At 53.7% G+C, this 20594-nt stretch overlaps 1 protein-coding gene across 1 annotated transcript; it reads right to left on the bottom strand.

Moving 5' to 3' along the window:
• Nucleotides 1–30: 30 nt before the first annotated feature.
• On the bottom strand, nucleotides 31–19124 carry LOC130026597 (polypeptide N-acetylgalactosaminyltransferase 12-like). The gene is made up of 10 exons (XM_056117439.1): nucleotides 19121–19124; nucleotides 18687–18769; nucleotides 18437–18560; nucleotides 12000–12020; nucleotides 8021–8191; nucleotides 7846–7922; nucleotides 5314–5445; nucleotides 3620–3733; nucleotides 1913–2059; nucleotides 31–168 (listed from the first exon to the last, which is right to left on the bottom strand). Exons 1-10 carry the CDS (start codon nucleotides 19122–19124, stop codon nucleotides 31–33), a joined length of 1011 nt encoding a protein of 336 aa, XP_055973414.1.
• Between the last annotated feature and the right edge of the window lie 1470 nt (nucleotides 19125–20594).

Here is a 20594-nt window from a genome sequence, read left to right as displayed (position 1 = left end):
GGGCCCTCACTTCCGGTGTGCTCCCGCCTGTCATAGCATCTGTTCCTGGAAGAACCACTGCTGACGGCTTGAGAGGGTGCAGTCCCGTAAGAGTGGGACAAACTTGTCGTTGGATTCCTTCTCGGCCTGAACACATTTCTTCGACTGTTCGTGAAACAAAGAACCATCCTAGGAAAGATCACAGGCAATTTCAGAGAATGACAAGTGGTTGCTCGCAGGATTTTTCCTGAAAATGTGTTCTTGCAGGGCTGGATCAATAGTACAGCAGGTAGAGTACTTGCCTTGCACACAGCTGAAGCGGGTTCGATCCCTGGCATCCCATGATGGTCCCCCAAGCACTGCCAGGAGTCGTTCCTGATTGCAGAGCCAGGAGTAACCACTGAGCATCGCCAGGTGTGGCCCCCAAACAAAAAAAAATAAAATTTGAAAATAATTTTTTAAAAAATGTGTTCTTAAGCCTGTGGATCTTTTTTTTTTGTCCTTTCAGAAATTTATATATAGAAATGTCTGCACTGGCTAAAGGAACCCAGAAGGTCTGGGGCACGGAGGTACAGCCTGTCATACAGCCTCCCTCTCACCCAAGAATCATCACCCTTCCAGACTCCACTTCTCATTCCTAACTGTAACATTTTTCTACCAGAAAATGTCCTCTACTTTCTTCTGATACATAGAATGAACCCTTTGTAAGTATGACAGAAGAATCTTCCCATCCCTGGGGCCAGGCTGAGAATGAATCCAAGGAAAGAGGACAGGTTTTTTGTTTTTTTGGGTTTTTTTTTCCTTTTTCATTCTTATTATTTGTCTCCTCTTCAGTGCTCAAACTGTGCTTGAATGAGCCAAAGCTACAGCCGAATTACAAATCTCCTCAAGGGTCCACAGCAGAGGGGGTCACAGCATGAGGGACCTACTGCCTCTTGGGCCTGCATCCACTGCCTGCTCCAAATCCACGGTGATGGAGAACAGACCCCAGCGGGGGTAGTGTACACTGCAAGGAACATTTCTGTGGAGGGTGGGATACTCGGGTCCTCAGGGGTCACTTCTAGAGGGGCCTGGGTACTAGAGGTGGTGCCAGGGATTGAACCAGGGATGGCTGCCCACAGGACAAGCACCTTAGTAAATCCATGCCTGGCCCTGTGCTACAAGTGACCACTCAGCGCCCCTGGCTGGGCTTGACAGTTTCCAAGGAAGCTGCCGGCTATCTGCCGAGTCCTTCCTGGAGTTGGCCAAAGCTATGGGTACTGCCCTCGTTTTATTTGGTTCACCTCTTAAGTTATTTATTTACTGGAGGGGGTCCTCCAGAGCACTCTTGGGATAGAAAGCCCTGGGGATTTGGGCCAAGCAGGCCATCTGCTTGAATGCTAAGACTTGAGGAGGTGATGCTTAGGTCCTGCAGTGCTGGGGTGCACCAGGGCCATCCCAGTGATGCTCGGGACCTCCAGGGCTGCAAATGGTGACGCTCAGGAGGGGCCACGTGGGATAAATCCAGGGCTGCGTGTGTGCTTTGGTGACCCCTGTAACCATCTCCCTGCCGCTCCCCCTGATTCCAGAGCTGGGGAAAATGGGGGTGAGGTTTACAGAAGTAAAACAGTTTCCCCACCACCCCAACCCTCCCCCCGCAGGATCTGCCCTCACATCTGCTTTAAGGAGACCCCATTCCAGCAGCAGCAGCAGCAGCAGCCCCCAGGCCGGTCCCAAGCCCTTCCCAGCCCCCAGCAACTCCAAGTGAACAAGAGAAGACAGGCCAAGCATTAGGGATCCTGCAAGATGAAGGCGGCAACAGTTCCCCATTCCACCCCACACCCTTTCCCAGCATGTCTCTTATCCCAGCATGCCTGGGGCCGGCTCCTCCCTGAGACTCCCGGGGTCTACTACAGCCCCAAGACTGACAGCACAGATGACACTGCCCACTCACTGGGCAGGGGAGGAAGTAGTGGTTCTCAGGGTCCGGATCATGGCAGAGCTCCATGACCAGGCTCTCCCCGCCCGCCTCCACCGCCAAGCACCCCTCGGGCTGGTGGCTGTTGTAGCGGATCTCCTTCCGGGATGTATACTCGAAGAACTGCAAAGGACCCATCCGTGGGCAACGGTTACTTTCGGCCATGGAGGAATGGACAGACACCAGGCGGGATCAGAGCGCAGGGGCCAGGCAGAGAGCCTGAGTGTCCAGTCTTGAGGGTCTGTGAGTGCCTGGCCAGAGTTCCCCAAGGCCCCCTTCTCATGCTCTGCTTCTTCCCTGGGTGTTTGAGACCTCACGCTGTCCCCACCCTTGAGCTGGCCAGAAAATGGACGGTCTCAGTAGCCGAGTGGGCAACTCTGAGGCCTGAGCTGCCCTTTCTCTTCTCTGGGCTTTTCTGCCTCTTCCCGGCAAACTTGAGGGAGTTTGATCCAAGGCAATGGTACCGTGGAATCACTAAAATGTCCTGTGCAGGCAGGAACTGCACTGCCAGGGAGAGGGCAGGCCTGGGTCACACAGGGAGACAGGGTGCTGGAATCGAGCCTCTCCGGCCAAGTAGGTGTCCTCCTGAGCACTACCTCCTGAGCCGACCCAGATCTGCAGGGTTTTCCTTTTTCTTCCTCTAACTGTAGGTATTGGTGCACGGTTAGTCATAACTGCACAAACGGATTTCTCTGGGTCCTATCGGGCACTGCTTGATCCGTTTTCTATTTCCCAGATGTTCTACAATGAGTCTGTATTACCTTTGCACGCAGAGAATCAGTTCATCTCACCGCTCCAGAATTACATGGTGCAGGGCCAGAGGGATAATACAGTGGAGAGGGTGTTAGCCTTGCTGACCTGAGTTCAATCCCTGGCATCCCATATGGTCCCCTGAGCACTGCCAGGAGTGATTCCTGAGTGCAGAGCCGTTAGTAACCCCTGAGTAACCCCAGGTGTGACTCAAAAACAAAAATAAAAACAAACAAAGAACTACATGATGTGAACCACCAAGAGGCCAAAAGGCACAATATTCCCAAAAAAGACATCGGAGCATGCATGGATCATGCAAGAGGAAATCATCAAGTATAAACCATAAACATTCAATGATGACAATTAATTAAAACACAGAAGCCAGAGTCTGTGCATAGGAGAAAGAGGGACAAGAAACTCATCTTCATCCTAAGGCGTTTCTCCAGTTCCTCTCGGGCACACTTGCTTCACTTTCTATTTCTCAAATATTTTACAATGAGTCTCTATTACCTTTATAAATTGAAGAGGTCAAATATTCACTTTTTAAAAAACACACATAGATGTGCTGAAAGTAGATAAAGGACCAAACATAATGGCCTCTCAGTATCTGTATTGCAAACCATAATGCCCGAAAGTAGAGCGAGAGTAAGAAGGAAATTGTCTGCCATAGAGGCAGGGGATGGGGGTGGCGGGAGGGACACTGGGAACATTGGTGGTGGAAAATGAGCACTGGCGGAGGGATGGGTGTTTGATCATTGTATGACTGAAACTCAATCATGAAAGCCCTGTAACTGTATACCACAGTGATTCAATAAAAAAAAATTAAAAAACAACAACACACATAGATTTTCCCCAATTTCCCTCTTTAAGAGGCTCCCAAGACCTTTAACCCTGGCACCCTACTGCCTTTTTCCAGAGAAAAGCGTCACCTACCTGGTTCTGGCCCAGGCCGTGACAGGTGTACAGAATGACCTGGTGCCCCACAATCTGGTTTTCATCAGGAGAATTATAGTCAAAGCAGAGTCCTTGCAGTCCTTTATTCTGGAGCTACCAAGAAACATAAGGGGAGTTTCCAGTTCAGGTTTACACACAACTGAGTCAACCCAGGATGCTGCGGGAGGAGAAACAGGGAGTGAGGAGGGCCTGGCACAAGAACCAGGCCCAAAAGTAAGAGCTTCTGGGACCTGAGCGACAGTACAGCAGGTCAGGTGGCTGGCCTTGCACATGGACAAACCCCAGCACCCCACAGGACCTCCTGAGCACCGCCAAGAGTGATCCCTGAGCGCAGAGCCAGGAGTAAATCCCTGAGCACCACTAGGCATGGTCCCCACACCAAAAATAAACAAATAAATAAGAGCTTCTGATATTTTTACCTATTATTAATTTATTCATTTTGGATTTTTTTTGGGGGGGGAAGGAGGGAACCATAACATCTAGCAATGCTCAGGGCTTACTTCTGGCTCTGTGCTCAGAGATCACACCTGGTGGTGCTTGGTGGGGAATGCTATGGGGTGCTGGGGATAGTGCCCAGTTTGGTCACGTGCAAAGGCCTGAAGAGCATCATGCCCCATCATCCCCTCCAGGGCTGCGCTTGGACAAAAGAGAAATGCAGTGGGACGGGGTGGGGTGGGGATGCAGGAGACAGAGGCAGGGCGATCAAGAGTGACACACTCCCTGGGGCAGGCAGCCCACGACGGCCTCCTGATCCTCTCGCCACCTCGGGAGACCTGGACACTTCACAGTGGCCAAAGATTTGAATGTATTCAGAGCCTGCTGGGCTCTGACCAAAGGGCTTCCAGAATGGGGGAAGCAGCGTCGCCCAGCTGTGCAGCCCAGGAGAGGGGAGTCTCTACCTTGGCGTGATTTCTCTCCAGAGTGAATGGCACTGGGGCCAGAGAGACAGTCTGGGTGGGGGGGTGCTGAGAGCACTTGCCAGGCAGGCAACCAAGCCCCAGTCTGACGCCAACACCATCATGAGTGACCCCTGAACACCACCGGGTGAAGCCCAACCCCAAACCCCATAGCCCAAATATTTCCCATTTGTGTGCAGGGGTGGTGGCGGGGGGGACGGGTGTTTAGGCCATACTTCGAGGTACTCAAGGGCCACTCCTGACGGTGTTCAGGGGACCACGTCTGGCACCGGGGATCAAACTAGGGTTGGCCACACAAAGGGCAAAGCTTAACCTTAACCCAGGGACTATCTCTCTGGGCCCCCCTCCAAACATTCCTTTTCTCTTTCTTTTGGTGAACAACAGAAGTGACTCTCCTTTTCCTGCCTCATCCTCCTCTACCCCCTCTCTGGTCCCCAAGGACCCCTGAGGTGGGAATGATTGATTGACCCAGACACTGAGACTAGGGTGAGAAGTGATGTGATGGGTAGAGGTGGTGTGGAGAGTCCAGGCAAGCCTCAGTCTCCTCATGCACAAAATCACAGGCAGAACCTGACTCTCGTTCATATGCTCCCACGTGAGCGAGCTGAGAGCCAAACCCAGCCGGGGGAGGGGAAGAGCCAGGGGATACAACAGGGGAGGGCCGGGGCTGGGGAGCGCAAGGGACCCCACCGAGGACCTGCCCCATGCAGGGCGTGGGGACCCTGCCGGCAGCCCCCCCGGGCGCAGCCCTCTCACCATCCCGAAGCAGCCGGGCCGGTCCTCGGGCACGTGCAGCTCAGGATACACGTTCTCCAGGAACCACCTGAAGTCCTTACACTTGAGCTTCTCACGGAGCTGCTGCCTCTCGGTCACGTCACCAAAGGACTCCTGAGGGGGGTCCATGCGGTCAGCCTGAAGGTCCTCCACTGCCCCCCAATCCACCCCACCCCACCCCAGTCCTGGTGCTTGATGATGCCCCCAAGCCCCAGCTGTGCAGGTGTGGGTGGGTGCCCAGGGAGAGAGCTGTAGCAGCCTGGGTACCACACACACACACACACACACACACACACACACACACACACACACACAGGGTTCCCCGTTGCCCAGCTCCAGCCTGGGGAGACCCAGTGCACCTCGATGGTCCTGAAGCACCTTGGACATGACAGGAGCCCCAAACCCCCGGCCCTGTGGGCATCCCTGGACACGCAGCACTTCTTCAATGGGACAGATTGAGGAAGGCTGGCTAAGGTAGACACGCACGCAAAGCCAAGAGACGGGGCTGGGATGAGATGAGATAACACACACATGCATCATCCATGACCCATTTCTGGCACCACACACATACACACACACACACACACACTCACACACATAGACATACTCTGGGTCGAAGAGATAGCTCAATGGTCAAGAGCACATACAGGAGGCCCAGGTCTGAGTCCCAGCACGTCAGGGAACCCCCAGCACTGAGTCAGGGGTAGACCCCAAGCACCTCCAGGTGGGGGTCAAAAGTAAACAGGAACCAGAGAGCTCGTGCAGAGGGCAGGGTGCTTGCCTGGCAGGTGGCCACCCTGCCCTGGTCCCTGGCACCTCATTTGGTTCCCAGAAAAAATCACCAGGCGTGATCCCTGAACCAAGTACATACATTGAGGTTCGTGTATGTACTCCAGATTGAGGTGCTACACTAGGGACATCTATGTCCCTCAGAACACGTTGCCTACACTAGGGGACAGCTCTGTCCCCCAGGTCAGGTGCCTACAATGGGGGCTATGTCTGTCAATTGTTTGAGATGCCTCCAGTGGGGGTGTGTCTGTCCCCCAAAACAAAGTGCCTAGGTTGGCGACATTCTAGCCCCCTGCAACTCCACAGAGTCTGTTGTAGGTGACAGTGTCTCCCAAATGCCTGGGGTATTATGGGAGGCTCATTCCTGCCCCTTCCAGTGATCATGTGTCCATGGCGGCACACATGTTCCTTCTTCCTAAGTTGATGATGGGCATTTGATAGAACCATTTGTGTTTGTGGGCAAGAGCATCGCCATGCTCTACGGTGCCCATTGGTGTTCCTCTCTCACTTCCATTTTTTTCTTTTGGAAAAGTACTCCCCTGCTGCCAAGTGTGGTGGGGGTTTGACTAACTTCAGGGAGACTTTTGAGTCCCAATTTTGGAGAAACTTTCGATGTTTAAATTCTTTTCTTTGGATTTACTACTATTATTATTACGAGTTATGGTTTCAGTTTCTTCCTGCACATATGGATGTGTTGGAGGATGTCTGCCTTGTTTACATGCAGGGTCTGAGGCTCAATGTTACTCTGTTTGGGTCATCTAGCTACTCTTAGCACGCAGCATCCCTACCATGGGGGCGAGTCTGCAACTGCTTTGTTTAGCCCCTTATCATAATATGTGTCCTTCCTCACTGGGGAGGGACAAAGGAGGGGAGAAGGGAGGGGGCGGGAAGGAGGAGGGTGGAGAGAAGAAGGGCGGGAAGGAAGGGGGAGGAAGGACAGGGTTGGGGTAGCTGAATAAGATTTTGACAGGGTTGATGAAAAATGGAATTCCAGGTCAGTAAGAATTCCAGTTTAACCATTGCTGATGCTAGGGGACAACATGATTTCCTGGCAGGTCACTTGGGGCCCTGGGCCGGGTGTCTGCGGGTTCCTTATCTCATGGGCATCACAGTCTGATTGATCTTCTGCCGACACAGGTTTTCTTTGTATTGGCTCACATTGCCCTTTGATCTAGGTGTGATTTCCATCTCTGGGTAACAGGGAGGATGGGGTGTGCATGAGGGTGTCTTTGGGAAGTCCCTTCTGACTGTCACAGGACACTTGGGGTTCCAAGGAAGGTGTGGCTGTCCGTTGGTTCCCGAGCAGGATGTTGGGGGTTGAGAGAACGCTGAGGAGGGAGACCAAGCGTTAGGAGGGGCAGTCACAGGGGTCTCCGAGCAGGTGTCATGCTTACCATGGCCTCTTGGGTGATCCGCTTGCATGCCAGACTCAGGGTTTTTACTTTTTGTTCCTTTGACTCGGTGCTCCCTTCCTCTTCCTTCACCATTGCACCAGCCTCCTTATCTCAAGGGCATCACAGTCTGATTGATCTTCGTCAGTCTTCATGGTCTATTTCCCATGATTGACATCCTGGTTCTGTTGGGCTGTGGAGCAGCCCTGTGGTCTTAGCCAACCAAGGGGAGGTGAAGTGGCATGGGGCAGGGCCCACCTGGCTCCACCTCCCCCGTAGCCCTGCCTCCTGACCCCCGTAGGTGGCTTCTCCCTCCTGGGACCCTGCTACTCACCCTTTTCAGGGTCTCTGCCATTTCAGGGGTGGAGAACTGCCGCTTCCAGTTCTCCTGCAGGGCTGACTGAGCAACCCCTGAAGGTGAAGAGAGTAGGTGAGGAGCAGGAGGAGCCGGCTGCCGCCTTCCTGCCCAGAGCCCACGGCCCTTCTCACCCGCGTCCCCATCAGCCCACGCCTTGTTGTCTCTAAATCTTCCTTTTCTTCATCTTTCTTGTGAGGCAGCTGCTCCTTCCCAGAGCCCAGGTGCTGTTGGACGGTGGCCCAGTGCTGCAGGAAGGAGCTGTCGCTGCAGGTGCACTGCGCCTGCACCTGTGACAACCCTGGGAGTGCCTGTCGCCCAATCCCTGCCAGGAGAGGCAGGCTCAGACTCCCAGGCCCAGGCAGGCAGCACCTGGTGCAACCAGCCCTGATGTTCTTGCTCCCGGGGCCTAAGACATGGGGCCTCCCCGGGCAACTAGCCCTTGTCTCTTTCCCTGCTGCCACCCACATCCTCAGAACCATTTGGAGCAGGATGAGTCAGTCAACATCACTGGGAGGCCTCCTGCCCTGTCCTTCCCCTCTCCCCCATAATCCAAGTAGGTCTCTTGTCCTCCCAGGGGAACTTCTGGACAGGAAAGTCCAGACCCAAACATCAGAAGCCTCTCACGCCAAGAAAGGCTTCGGGCGGAGGGTAGCAGGCTTTCCAGAAGGGCCGTGCCCCAGTCTCAACAATCTGCCCCAGAGCTCAGCCAGCTGCTGGAGGGCTCATGGGGTGGGCAAAGGGCGTGGGAACGGTTCCCGACTCATGTTCCATTCCGTCTAAGATGCAGCTCTGAACCTAGCCCTGCTCACCCCACACCACAGCCCCCTCCGGGGATGCTGCCCCTGCTCCTGTAGACTCAGGTCAGTGTCCTCGTACCTCAGACGAACCTGCATCTTGCCTGGATCTGGTGGAAACTTCCTGACCTCCATTGTAGCTGTTCTTTCATATTCCGTAGCCCAGATGGAAGAGCTGGGGGCACCACGGGGCTAATGCACCTGAGAGAGGGTAGACAGTCAAGGCCCCCAGAGCCTTCACCCCACCACCAACTTCCTGGGCCCCCATCCTCGGACTTGGGGTTCCTCCTGCTCATCTTGGGGGGCTGCTCATCTCTCACAGCCTTCTGCTGCTTTGGGTTCCTCACAAAATCAATTCTTTTCTTGTTTGGAACCATTTGTGCCCGCCTGGCACTGCTGGAAGGGGGCACCAGGACAGGGCAGAAAGGAGGGTTCCAGACCCGGGCCCTACTTTTCTCTTCACGTTCATGCTCATGACATTCTGGAGGAGTGGATCCCCACCTGCTGCCCCACTCAGGGGGACACCGAGGTGCAGAGGGTCAGGGAGACTCGCCCAGCTCCTGCTCCCAGCCTGTCTCCCCATTCACAATGCCCCGTTCACAGGGCCTCTCCCTGGACACTCTAAGCCACCCCTCTGCCTTTCCCGCCCTCTACGTCACAGACTTGAAAGCTCTGATCCCGTGACTCCAGCCCCCACACTCACTCATCCAATCATACATGAAGCTCTGCAATGTGGGCTTCCATATTTTTAAAAATAGGTTTTATGTTGTTTTAATTCCTGTCTCCAGCTTGTTTCTCTGAGACTGGCCTGTTGAAATGGTAGGACAGCTGGAGAGTGGTTTAGGCATTCAGGGACCCTGCTTTGATTTCCCAGCACCACAAGGGAAGCCCTGAGCACTTGCCGGGCCTCACTCCTGAGTACGGAGCCAGGAAAAGCTCCTGAGCACAGGAGCTCTGGCTCAACGCCCTGCCCCCCAATAAAAGAACACCATGGGATTGGACACGTTGCGTGGGCATGGCCATGGCACCATGCCCCCTGCATAATCCCTGAATCTGGAGGTGGGGCACATTCGGGGGTGGGGGGGACGTGTTCCCGCAAGGAACCTCCTGGAAGGAATACCTCACTCTTTCCTTCCACCTATCAGTTTGAACATCCACCTGCTTCTTAGAATTGTCTGTCTCAGCCTGCGCCTGTCTCGACTATTGTTGAGCTCAGAGAATTGGGTCTCTCGCATCCCTCACTTCACACAGGGGTGCCTCTGGTATCCCCATCTCTCCCTCTCCCACACCTCATGTTTCTCAATTCTTCTTTTGCACGCAGCTTTTCAGCAGCCTGGGGGTCGCTGCCCTGTTGCCCTGTTGGGTCTGTGAACTAGAGGGTAGGAAAGGAGGCCGTTACATGGGGGAAGGCAGAGTCAGGCCACAGGGAGTTCCCCCCTACCCCCCAAAAAAGTTATTAGGACTGAATCATTAGAAATCATTAGGACTGGGATTTGAGTTGGCCCAGTTTTCACTTCTGCATCCCCCCCTCCACACATTCCAGGTTTCTAGTAGTGGAAGATATTTGTCCCCCTAATCCTTGGGATCCAGTAGTGGGGGACACCTCTGTTCCTCTGATCTCTGGGTTCTAGTGGTGGGGGACATTTCTGTCCCCCACAACTCAAGTTTAGTGGTGTGGGATAATTCTGTCCCCCTAATCCACGGGGTCTGGTGATGGGGGAGTTTCTGCCTCCCTGATCTCTTGTGTCTTTAGGTGGCGGTCATTTCTGCCCACCTAATAATACCTTGTGTCTTTAGGGGATCTGCCCCCCCCACACCCTGGTGTCTAGTACTGAGTGCAGTGGAGGGGGGTGGAAGGAGAAGGGAGGAGGGAAGAGGGTGGGAAGGAGCAGGGCGGGAAGGGCGGATGGGGCTGAATTAGTTGGATTCGGAGAGGGTAGAGTTCATGTGTGCAGTAAAATAAGGGGATTAATGGTGAATAAGGTTGTCAGCTGAACTTGTGCTTACGAGCTGGATTTGTGTGATTTGTAGTCAGGTCACCCTGGGTCCCGGGTCAGTGGTCTGTGGCCTCCTGTTCCTCAGACAGAAATAGAGTCTCTTGGGATCCTCACACACTCTACTGTCCCCGCAAGCCTAGATATGGACCGCAGCCTCCAGCTCCAAAGTCTTCTCACACTCCTCCAGCCGGTCTCCTCGTACGTAGCCTCCAGCTAAACAGACTTCAGGGTCTCACAAACCTCCACTATGTTCGAAGGCCGAAGGGCTACTCCTCCATGCTTCTGGCACAGGACGTACTTTGGAAGCATGTGTCCAAGGTCTCAGACAGCCAAGGGAGGTCAACAGGCCTCACCAAGAGGAAGCTCTGCTTGCTCTGCAGCCCCGCCTCCTGACCTCCATGGGGGGGGGGGGTGGTCTCCCACCTGAGGAACCTGTCACTCACTTTTCTCGGGGTATCCTTATGATTCCAGAGGGCCTGGAGCTGCTTTTCTCCTGTTATGTCTGACTGAGGAACCCTTGAAGGTGAAGGTACTAGGTGAGCCGGCAGGGTGGGAGCCGGCTGCCCCCTTTTTGTCTGGGAGCCTGTGACCCCTATCTCACTTGGGTCTCCCTCGGCCCCCTGAAGGCTGCCTCCAGCAGGGCCTGCTGCCTTGTTAGCACCTGCTGCAGCTGGTTCATGAACTGCTTCTGCTAAAGCACCAGCTTGTGCAGCTGCTCCACCTTGGAACACAGGTGATTGCTGGCATCCAGGTGCTCTTGGATTGCAGTTTGTGATGCTCTAGGTAGCAGCAGAAGCTAAGCAATAAGGCCTCGGGCATTGCACCGTCTCATCCTGCACCTGCATCTGTGGGTAGGACTTTGGCTGTGAGGACAGGCAGGAGGGCCGACCAGATCCCAGCCAGAAGATGCAGGAATCCGACACCCCCCCCCCACAGACCCCCATGGGGTCTTTCTCCCAGGGCCTAAGAGATAGGGCCTCACTCTGCCTTGAGCCCTTAATCCTACCTGGCAGCCTCCCCTCTACGAGGACCCTCTCTGTACAGTTAGGGCCAGTTCACACCCCCTCCCACCCCGCAGTGGGTGGCGTCCTGCCCTGTCCTTCCTCCCCTCACCCAAGGCGGACTCTTGGCCTCACAGTGGGTCTTTCACAGCTCCTCCTGTCATTTCTCCTTATTCACCTTGTCATGATTCATTCTCGCTGCAGTTGATCCAGGAGCTGATTTTGCAGTAGCACCTGCTGGTCAAGTCGCTCATTCTCAGAGACTGATACTGGTCAGAGGCCACCTACCATTGCAGGAAATAGGGGATAGTTGTCCCGTTGCTCCCGCCAACACTCACCTGTTTGTCCTGCAATCTCACCTGTGGGCACAATGGTGAAAGTGAGGACAGGCAGCCGGGGCGTCCTGCTCTGGGCCCAGGGATGTGGAGGTCAGCACTGACTCCCAGGTCCAAGGCTGGCAGCACCTGGGCAATCTGTCCTCTGCACAAGCACCCAGGGTCTTGCTCCCGGGGCCTAAGCGGAAGCCCCTGGGTGTCCCCATCCTGGAGAACCAGGAATCTTGGACCTAGAAGTGGGGTCTAGAGTTCATTCTGCAGCTTCTGGACAACACTCTGTCCATGGTGGCCCATTGGCAGGGCCTTGGGATGGCCAGGGAGCCCCATCCAAGCACTTTACTCTTATCGTCTTCTCTATTCCTACAAACAACATTTTCTGTTCATCTTAAAGAGTCCACACCAGGCAGAGGTGTGGACCGCATCTTGTGATTGTGGGTGTTCACAAAGATTGTTCCACTCTAAACTGGGTCACACACTGTGGGGGAGGGAGTCATGGGTTGGAGATTATATTCAATCTTCTGCACTGCGTGATCACCCCAGCACCATGGGAGGAGGGCCGCTCAAACAAATAAACCCAGACTGAGTTCCAGTACTAGTCTTAATAGAACTAAAAAATAATAACAAAATAAATGGGGCCAGAGAGGTAGTACAGGCCTTGCATGTGTCTAACTCCACCTGGATCCCCAAAACCACATGGTCCCCTGAGCTCTATCAGGAGTGACTGAAACCTTCATGGCTGCCTTTAGAAACCTTGAAGGAGATTAAGCTTTGTTTCTGTTTCGGGGAGATTGGAGATGCAGAGTCTGTGTCCACCTGAATCTATTTGTTACTGCCAAACCTTTTTCCATTCCATCTACCTTTATCACATTCCTGCTTTTGCCTTTATTCACTGATTGTCCTGAATAAACTTGTCGATGAACCACCAGTCATTCGCCTGATCCATTGCTTTCCCGTCAATAGTCCGCGTCCGTGTCTATGAACTATCGGCCTTAGACCATGTTCGAATAGTCCATCCCTCCCAGGTACTGTGTCACCATGGGATGGTGACAAAGTGGCACCTGAATAGGGACCTGAATGGTGTTAAGAGCTAATGATCAGGGAAGCCCCCACATTAACATGGTAAGTAGGAAAATGAAACAAAATGAATACAAAGCTAACACCCTTGATTAAGAGGGCAAAGGACAATGTATACAAGGTTCTAAAACAGTGGGCATTAGTGAATGCCATGGTTAGAGTTCTGTATGAGCCTTTATGGAAGAGGAAACTAAAATAAAAACTGAGAAGTTTCTCACACCTCAGAGCCTTACATCTACACTCTAAATGACTAACACTTAAGTGCTCTTGAGCTTAAATGACTCCTCCCTCTGATTCTCAAATTTCAAAGATTTCAACACATTAGACTTGGTCTCCTTAAAAAGGGGCGGATGAACACCCAGAACTCACTATTGATGAATTTTCCTCTATCAAGTTATTTTTAGACAAAGTGCCTGATGATTCTAACCTGCCAGAGGTATTGGCATGGCTGGGGCCTGAAAAAGGGGAGTGTTCTGGCCCCCTCCCTGCTCTCATACTCACCAGGTGCCTGTCCACCTGGGTCCTGCTCCCTGCCAGAAGGAGAGGAGGTTAAGCCAGGCTAAGCCATAAGTTCCATCTCTCTCTCAGGCCTGCTGAAGGGACGCCAGCCAGAAGCCCCATAGGCTGAGAAGCGAATGGGAATTGTCTACCTCAGACCAGGGATGTTGAAAATGGTCATGTGCACTGCCTTGACTTTATAGTAATTGGCCATGATCTAACATGCCAGCAGAACTCTCTATCTGCTTCTCTGAGAGACAGACTAGGAGCAGAGTGTGAGGGGCGGGAAACACTGGGTGGTCTCAACAGCCGAAAGGGTCCAATTCACCCTGCCATATCACGCAACGTGGTGACCTGGGTTGGACCCCTGGCATGCCCTGGTGCCCCCTGAGCCCTCCATGTCTGCAGAGCCATGGGTGCAGAGCTAGGAGTAAGCCATGAGCACAACTGGCTGTGGCCTCCAAACCAAAGCAAATCAAAGCAAAAATCAAAATCAAACACAAAACCCAAATAACTGAACCACTAGCCATGCTAGGCGTGCACTCTTAGCACTATACTATTTCCCAGCTTCTATGTTAGTTTTGAAGCTCAGGGATCACCCCTGGTGGTGCTCAAGGGTTCATATGAGGTACCATGAATCACCCCAGGTTAGAATAACACAAAGCAGACACCTTACCACCTGTATGCTAGATTTTGATGTATTACATTTCCTTGCTTGCTTGTCTATTTGGTTTGGGGGCCACATCCAGCCGTGCTCAGGGTTCACTCCTGTTTCTGACTCAGGGATCAGCCCTGGCCATGCTCCAGGGGCATTCTATGGGATGCCAGATATCGAATCCAGATAGCGCAAATGCCCTTCCCACTGTACTATCTCTCAGCCGCTCTTATCTTTTTCAAAATTAAATTTTTAACTGACTGTTGTTTTTCTGTACTGCATCCCAAAAGGAATACACGGTTTACAATGGTGCGTGTAAAATTCACAAACATTCTAGCAAGTACCAAGAAGTCACGTGTCAATTAGCACCAACCCCACCTCCCACTTCCCCTCCTCTTTTTGTTATTCTTGGACTATTTTGAAGGGACACACCCAGTGGTGCTCAGGCCTCACTCCTGGCTCTGTATTTGTATGACTCCTGGTGGGGTTTAGGGGAACATTTGAGTTGCCCGGGACTCCGGGTCACATCTGGGTCGTCTGTGTACAAGGCAAATGCCCTACCCTCTGAGCTACCTGTCCAATCCTGCAAGATAGTTTTTTCTGAAAGAAAGTTACTTGGTAAGATGTGAAGGGAGGACATGTTCGAAAGAGAACGTGGGCTGAAAGAACTGACCGCAAACCCTAACTTGTAATGGCCTCTAACTGCCTATACTTGTCAGTCACAACTTGCCAGTAGGGAAGTTCCTTCGGTCTGTCTCCTATCCCCATTTCTATGCCATGAGAAGCTGCTGAGGTACCAGCCAGCCTCTTTCTGGAGCGCTCTGCCTGCCCCTGCCATATGAGCCTCTTTCACCTGCGGTTGGGCGGGTCTTTTTTCATACCCAGACGCCTGGTCCCGGCAGAACGCCCGGCAAGTTTGCCGGGTAGGAAACAGCCCATTTTGCCACCTTAGGCTTTGCCTGTCTCTCACCTACTCGGGATCAGGGAGTCTCTGGGAGGCTGGAGGGGCATGGGGAGGGGAGTGCTGGGCAGGTGCCAGCCCTGACTGCCAGCAGCTCAGGAGAAGTATTGGCATCTCAGGACAGTTTCCAATCCCCCAAATCCCACCAGACCTCCACCCTGTTTTTCAAAGGTTGTGGTGACACACTTATAACACTATGAATATTTGCCTGTCATGTCATGGTTACCCAAGCCTGGCCATTGTGAAGATGTGAAACCAGGCCAGTTTAGTGAACCCAGGTGGCCTCGGGCCTTCATCTTCTGTAGGAGTGTCCTGGCAGGCAGGAGTTAATCCCATCCCTATTCAGGGTTGGAAGACCTCCCGATCTTCAGGACCTGCCTGGACACTCAGACCAGGGCCCAGGCTGTGGTCAGTCACTGCAGATCTGCAGATCCCTGGTTGTCCATAGCAGAGACCATTCCCAGTTCTTCTCTCAGCAAAACTGCCTGAAATAACAATTCTATTTCTGTCTGAAGTTGAAATCCTCGAGTGTTAAAAGTAAATAAAGAGATATTCCTGATACCCTTTCAGTATCTGTATTGTAAACTGCAAAAAGGGAGACAGAGAGAGAGAAGAAAAGTGTCTTACCATAGACCAGGGCCTGGGTTGGCTGGGTGGGGGAGGGTGTTGAAGGGAGGGAAACTGAGGACACTGGTGCTGCGAAATGTGCACTGGTGGACGGATGGGTGTTGGAACAAAGTATGACTGAAATCTAATTATGAACAGCTTTGTAAAGGTCTAGCCACAGTGATTTTATGAAAATACATTTTTAAAAAATGAATGGCTTATATTTGAAGTTTTCAAAGGACATGTGTAGTACATTATCTGCAGTAAAATCCGGATCTTAGCTGAGGCTTTGGGATCATTACAGGAGCAGGGACATTGGGAGTCAGATTTGAGTTTAGAGACAGTCCATGGTGAACAGAGCAGTGGTTCAAATGTGTCCTGCTTTGAGGATCATTCAACATGTCATTACCTAATTTCTGTTTTTAGATGATATTGCCTTTAGGTTAAAGAGGAACTTTGTAGGGGTATCATAAATCACAAACTAATATCACTTGCTTTAAATATGGAAATGGAAAAACTTAAAGTTGTGAGAACAACGAAAAAGAAGCAGGTGGACCTCAAACTGACATATGGAAATGAAGAGCAAGTCACCCCTGTCAGGAGGTGAATTTTGATCTGTGGGGCACGTGCCCCCCACAAATGTGCTGTGCCAGCAGAGACAGCGGTGGGTGCAGGAAGTGCAGGTGGTGACCTGGCCATGACTGCCTCCACGTGTCCACTCCCGTGGTGTTCTATTATTGGTAGCTGGGCACAGCGCTGGGCCACAGGCAGCAGTACTCAGGTGCTTTTCCTGGCTCTGTGCTCAGGAGTGAGGCCTGACCCTGCTCGGAACTCTGTCTGTGCACTGTGGATTGAAAGCAGGACCCTCGGGTCTCAGACCCCGCCCCAGCTGTCCTACCATTCACATCACGCCCTGCCCCATGTTTGGGACAGACCAACAAGCTGAAAAAGAAGAATTTTACAAACATACATATATATTTTAAAACATCATATATATATATTTTGCTTTTTGGGTCACACCCGGCGGTGCACAGGGGTTACTCCTGGCTCATGCCCTCAGGAATTACTCCTGGTGGTGCTCGGGGGACCATATGGGATACTGGGAATCGAACCCGGGTTGACTGCGTGCAAGGCAAACACCCTATCTGCTGTGCTATCACTCCAGCCCCATATATTTTTAAAAAATCAGAATGTGGGGCTGGAGCGATAGCACAGCGGGTAGGGCATATGCCTTGCATGTGGCCGACCCGGGTTCGATTCCCAGCATCCCATATGGTCCCCTGAGCACTGCCAGGAATAATTTCTGAGTGCATGAGCCAGGAGTAATCCCTGTGCCTCAACCGGGTGTGACCCAAAAAGAAAAAAAAAACAAAAACAGAATGCTGCACGGGAGAGCCTCATACTTGTTTGGGTTAGTGAGTTTGGGGGTTGGGGTTATGGGATCATGGTTTCAAGTCTGATAGATATGGGGAGGGGCAAGGCAGAAAGGGGTGGCTTAGAGTATCCAGGGAAGCGCCCTGTGAATGAGGCATGGGGAAATATGAAGAGACAGGCCGGGAGCAGCAGCTGAGAGAACCTCACCCACCCTCTGCACCTCAGGGTCCCCCTATGTGGGGCAGCTGGAGAGATCAGGGTCGGCTGTCCACTCCCCAGAATGTTATGAGCACAGAAATGCAGAGAGCTTTAGGGTCAGGACATAGAACGCTTGTTTCTAGTTGTCCCTAGTATCCCTTCCAGCACTGCCAGGAGGGCTCCAATGGGTCCAAACCAGGAAAGAATCCACTTTGTAAGGGGCCCGGAGCAGCAGAGGGCGGTGAGGAATGAGCTGACCCCGAGAAGAGCAGGAGGAACCAAGAGTCGGGGCTGTGGACCATGAAGTTTGGGTGGGGCTGAGGGTCTGGGGTCCTTGACTGTCTGCTCCCTCTCAGGTGCACCGACCCTGGGGCACCCACAACTCAGCCACCTGAGGTCCTGCTTATGACAAGCCCCCAAGTCCATTTGGGGGCCAAGAGGTTCCAGGAACAACGGGTGGGCTTAGAGAAGAACTGCAGATGCAAGTGGGGACTGAGGGGACTGAGCTGGGGCGACAGGAGCTGGGGGCAGCGCCTCCTGAAGGCTGAGGACTGAAGGGTGGCCTGAGTCGGGCGAGGCTCGATCTGTGTCTCAGCAACAGTGGGCAATATTTCCCGCATCTTCACTGCGAGCCCACGAACAGCTGCCGAACACCAAGAGTTTTGTGAGAGGGTACAGGGGTCTGCCGGCCATCAGCTCCCCTCCACCCAAGGCTATTCTTGGGGCATGACATTGCAGCCTTCTGGGCTGTGACTTTCCTGGTCTGTGAAATGGGCTGGTAAGGTAAGAGCCCGCGTTGAGTTCTTGGGAGGTAGGACAGTCCAGGATGCCAGCCACTGAAGGGTTGTGGGGGTGCGGACTGGCCCACAGTGCACAGAGAGGGGTCCTGGAGGTGGGAGGCTGTGGGGTAGGATAAGGGATGGAGGCAGGGAGAGATCCCATGTCTAGGCAGGTGCGGTCTAGGCATTGGACCCGGGAGTAAGTAACTGAGCCCTGCATCTCCTGGCTGGGATCTGGACGGTCCTCGCGCCTGTCCTCACTGCCAATGTCCTGCCCCCAGGTGCAGGACGATACAATGCAGCAGACAACTGCAATCCAACAGGATGTGCATGCCCACCGTCACCTGGGTTCCAAGGCTGAGCAGCTGCACCAGGCGGTTCTGCAGGAGAAGCTGCTCCTGGTCCAGCTGCTGCAGCACCTGTCAACGGAGCAGGCCCAGGTAGAGGCAGTCAGTGGAGAGGGCGGGGAGACCCAGGGGTAAGAGGGGCACCGGAACAGGGAGTCCCGCAGCCTCCCTGCCTCCTCCCCTAGTACCTTCACCTACAGGGGCCCTAGGTCCGGGACTTCCTGTCTCAGGCCCTGCTGAATTCACACAGGAGCCCTGGAAAACCGTGAGGGTTGGGGTTCCTAGGAGGGAGAAACCAGGTTTGGGAGTCAGGGGGTGGGGCTGCCTGGGAGGCGGGGCCAGGCGGGCCCCACCCCTGGTCACTGCACCCTCCGCGGTTGGCTGAGACCCAGCGGCCGCCTGACAACCCATCAAGAGGAAAAACACACTGGGGTGGAGAGGGAGATGCTGGAGGTGTGTGAGACCACGAAGACTGCAGCTGGAGGCGATGGTGAAGGAGGGGAAAAGCCGACCCTGAAGTCAGTGAAGGAAAAATTTAAAACTCGGAGGGGTTCAGGTGAGCCAGACCCAGGTCTCGTCCCAGGGCCCTTCCCCAGCCCATCTGACGCTCTTCCCTACACCCTTGGCCTTACCCATGACCTCCGGGCCCTCCGTGTCACAGAGACCCTGGCCTCATGGCCCCCTGTCCCTGGGCGGGGCCTGTCTTGCTTCTTCTCTGGCCCCGCCCCCAGCAGCACCTCCCCCACCCAGGAAGGTGCACCCCCCCCCCCAGCTGCAGCTCCTGCTGCATTTCTTCCGAGTTTTCATGCACTGCCCCATGCTCTCGAGGCCAGGGGTCTCTGGATGTGCCCAGCTCACTGGAACACATCAATGTCTGCATTGTATGCGCTGTTCCGCAGAGGGGCCAGCAAGCACCCCCAGCCCCTCACTGGGCAGCCTCCGTGCCTCCCTCCCCAACCCCTCCCGCCCACCTCCCATTGTCCACATAGGGCTCACAGGCTCACATGGGACCTTCCACCGGCCTCACCAGCCCATTTCCCGGGCAGGCTGGAAAATCCAGCCTTAGAGGGGTGGAACGGCTTTACCCTTGGAATTCAGCCCTACCCCCCCGCCCCCCCCTCGCAGTCGCAGATCTGCCAGTTTTGCTTTTTCTCCACATTTCTCCACGGACCCTTCAGGCTTGGGATAAAAAAACCCACCGAAGGGGTTTGGGAGGGCTGGGGAGGACGCTCAGTTCAGAGAATTCCTGAGCCTCAACCCCAGCTGGCAAGCAAAATGTGGGCTCTGACATTCACTAACTCGACCAAGCCCTCCCTTCAGAGGAAGAGAGGTGACCAGTGTGGAGGTATGGAAGAGGCATGTCTGGGGGACAGCATGCCCCCGGGTTCCTTCCCGCACAGAAGAGGCTTCCAGGGTTCCCCTTCACATTCTCTACAAACCCCTTTTCCAAAGGACACCCCACCCAGATGGGGGCTGTGTTGGCAGCATGGACTCAGGGCACCCTACTGTCTCTTTTTTTTTCCTCCATGTTGCTCTTCTCCAGAATAAATGATTTTGTTGTTGTTGTTGTTGTCTCCAAATGAATGATTTTTTTTGTTGCTGTTAATTTATTTTTTAATTTCTGGGGCACACTCAGCAGTGCTCAGTGGTTGCTCCTGCCTCGGAACTCCGGGATCTATCTCCCTTGGAGGGCTCAGGAGACTAGTTGAGGTGTCAGGGTGCATTGGGAGTGTGAGCATCAGGTGTGTGAGGCGTGCGCAGGAGGAAGAGTGAACAGGCAGCCCCTTGAGCAAGGCACAGGTGGCAGGGCAGAGCTAAGGGCTGGGAGCTGAGGCTAAGCCGAGGACCTTCTCGTTCCTGCAGTGGTCAGCATGGCCATGACTGCTGGCCCCATGTGCTCCCCAGGCCTTCCACTCACTGGGTCTGCTACCCTCCTCCTGCCGAACGCTTTATCTGCCCGGACCCCAAAGATGTGTTTTTCTGTTTGCAAACTGCACCAGGAACCAAGCCCTGTTTGCCTTGAAATGGGCAGATCTAGAGACAGGCAGGGAAGCTTGGTCACTGTGGACCGTTTTCTCCAGGTGCAAGAATGCAACTCCCTTGTTC

The sequence above is a fragment of the Sorex fumeus genome, unplaced genomic scaffold, assembly GCF_029834395.1.
Source record: "Sorex fumeus unplaced genomic scaffold, SorFum_2.1 ptg000034l, whole genome shotgun sequence".
Taxonomy (NCBI): domain Eukaryota; kingdom Metazoa; phylum Chordata; class Mammalia; order Eulipotyphla; family Soricidae; genus Sorex; species Sorex fumeus.
The sequence above is the reverse complement of the archived record's forward strand: the minus strand, read 5'-3'. Positions and strand labels throughout refer to the sequence as shown.